At 32.1% G+C, this 1,346-nt stretch overlaps 1 protein-coding gene across 1 annotated transcript in view; it reads left to right on the forward strand.

Annotated features, from left to right (window-relative positions):
* Positions 1-1,030: 1,030 nt before the first annotated feature.
* LOC102605254 (probable protein kinase At2g41970) overlaps positions 1,031-1,346 on the forward strand; it is a 3,127-nt gene continuing 2,811 nt past the window's right edge. The window contains exon 1 of the mRNA XM_015306522.1: positions 1,031-1,184. Within this exon, the coding sequence (XP_015162008.1) occupies positions 1,073-1,184 (112 nt within the window). The 5' untranslated portion in view covers positions 1,031-1,072. The remainder of the gene's footprint in view (positions 1,185-1,346) is intronic.

Consider the following 1,346-nt stretch of genomic DNA (forward strand, 5'->3'; position numbering starts at 1 on the left):
AACTTTTGGCTAAACTCCAAAACTAAAACACATAACCGCACCAACTTCAAGCCTCAAAACCCAAACCGATCATCACACTAGACCAAAATGACCCTTCTGGAGCTGATGGAACTGATAGAATTCTGATCTGATGTCAGAATATCTGGATGTTGACTAAAGTCAACTCTTTCAAGCATTTAAGCTTTCAAAACTCAAACTCGCACCAAACTCAACTGAACACCTCAGGGAGCGTGCCACCCAACCCAACATCACATAAGCTATAAGGAAGCTACGGGAAGATTCAAAACAGAAAAAGCACGTATAAAATTAAGAAATAACCCTGAGGGTCATTACAACTAAGATTTTTAATTTCCCAAAGTAAATCTCTAATTATGACTTAGTTAATAAATACATTATACATTTGCTTTAAAAAATTATTATAGTCCCATAGTTTTAGCAATATATTATGTTGTCCATAAGTATAGAAAAAATAGTTCTCTTTCTAAAAAAAAAAATTGGAGGAGAGTATTTCTCTTATTTTATTTCACCGCTTTTCTTCCTATTTTCTCTAAAAAAGCAGTAAAAATATTAATTTCAAAGAAAATAAAAGAAACATCATGCGTAACTATGTTTCCTATATTTATGGACAAGATAATATATTGCTAAGATGGTGGGATTACAATAAAATTTTAAACCATATATATAATGTATTTATTATTCAAATCATGATTAGACATTTACTTTGGACAAATTAAATCTTAGCTATTTAATTTAATCAAAGGCATGTGTCACTAATTTGGGAAAAATGGAGAGGAGGTGGATTCATAACTGTGGGACCAAAAATATTATTAAAACTTTTGATGTGATATATGAAGTAATTTTTTAAATAAGACGAAGGAATTGAAAAGGGGAAGGACGTGCAAAGTTAAGGGAGACACGTAGAACGTACAAGTCATGTGTTAGTTTAATGGGTTAAAAGAATCCATGCGTTGAATAGTACATATCTCTTTCTCCCTTCTTCCAGATTTATATTTTGATTAAGTACGTTTTTGAGGTAATTAAGAGTAGTATATTTTTATAGTTGAAGAACAATATGATTTGCTGTGGAGGCGCAGAAGAAGACAGTTATATCAGCGGTCCACCGGTTAATCAAAATACAGCACCTCCGAGAGCCGGCAATCCTTATGGTGGTGGAACGGGTGGTGGTATGTATGCTCCTATTTGGTTTTTTTCCATCAAATTTCATGGTACTTCCAACTCTTTTTTTCCTCCCAAACTGACCTATTACCTAAAACAACCTATATTACAACTCTACTTCTTTGTTCTAACGGATTTAAATATATATATATATATATATATATATATAT

This window comes from Solanum tuberosum, unplaced genomic scaffold (assembly GCF_000226075.1).
Source record: "Solanum tuberosum cultivar DM 1-3 516 R44 unplaced genomic scaffold, SolTub_3.0 scf00036, whole genome shotgun sequence".
Lineage (NCBI taxonomy): Eukaryota > Viridiplantae > Streptophyta > Magnoliopsida > Solanales > Solanaceae > Solanum > Solanum tuberosum.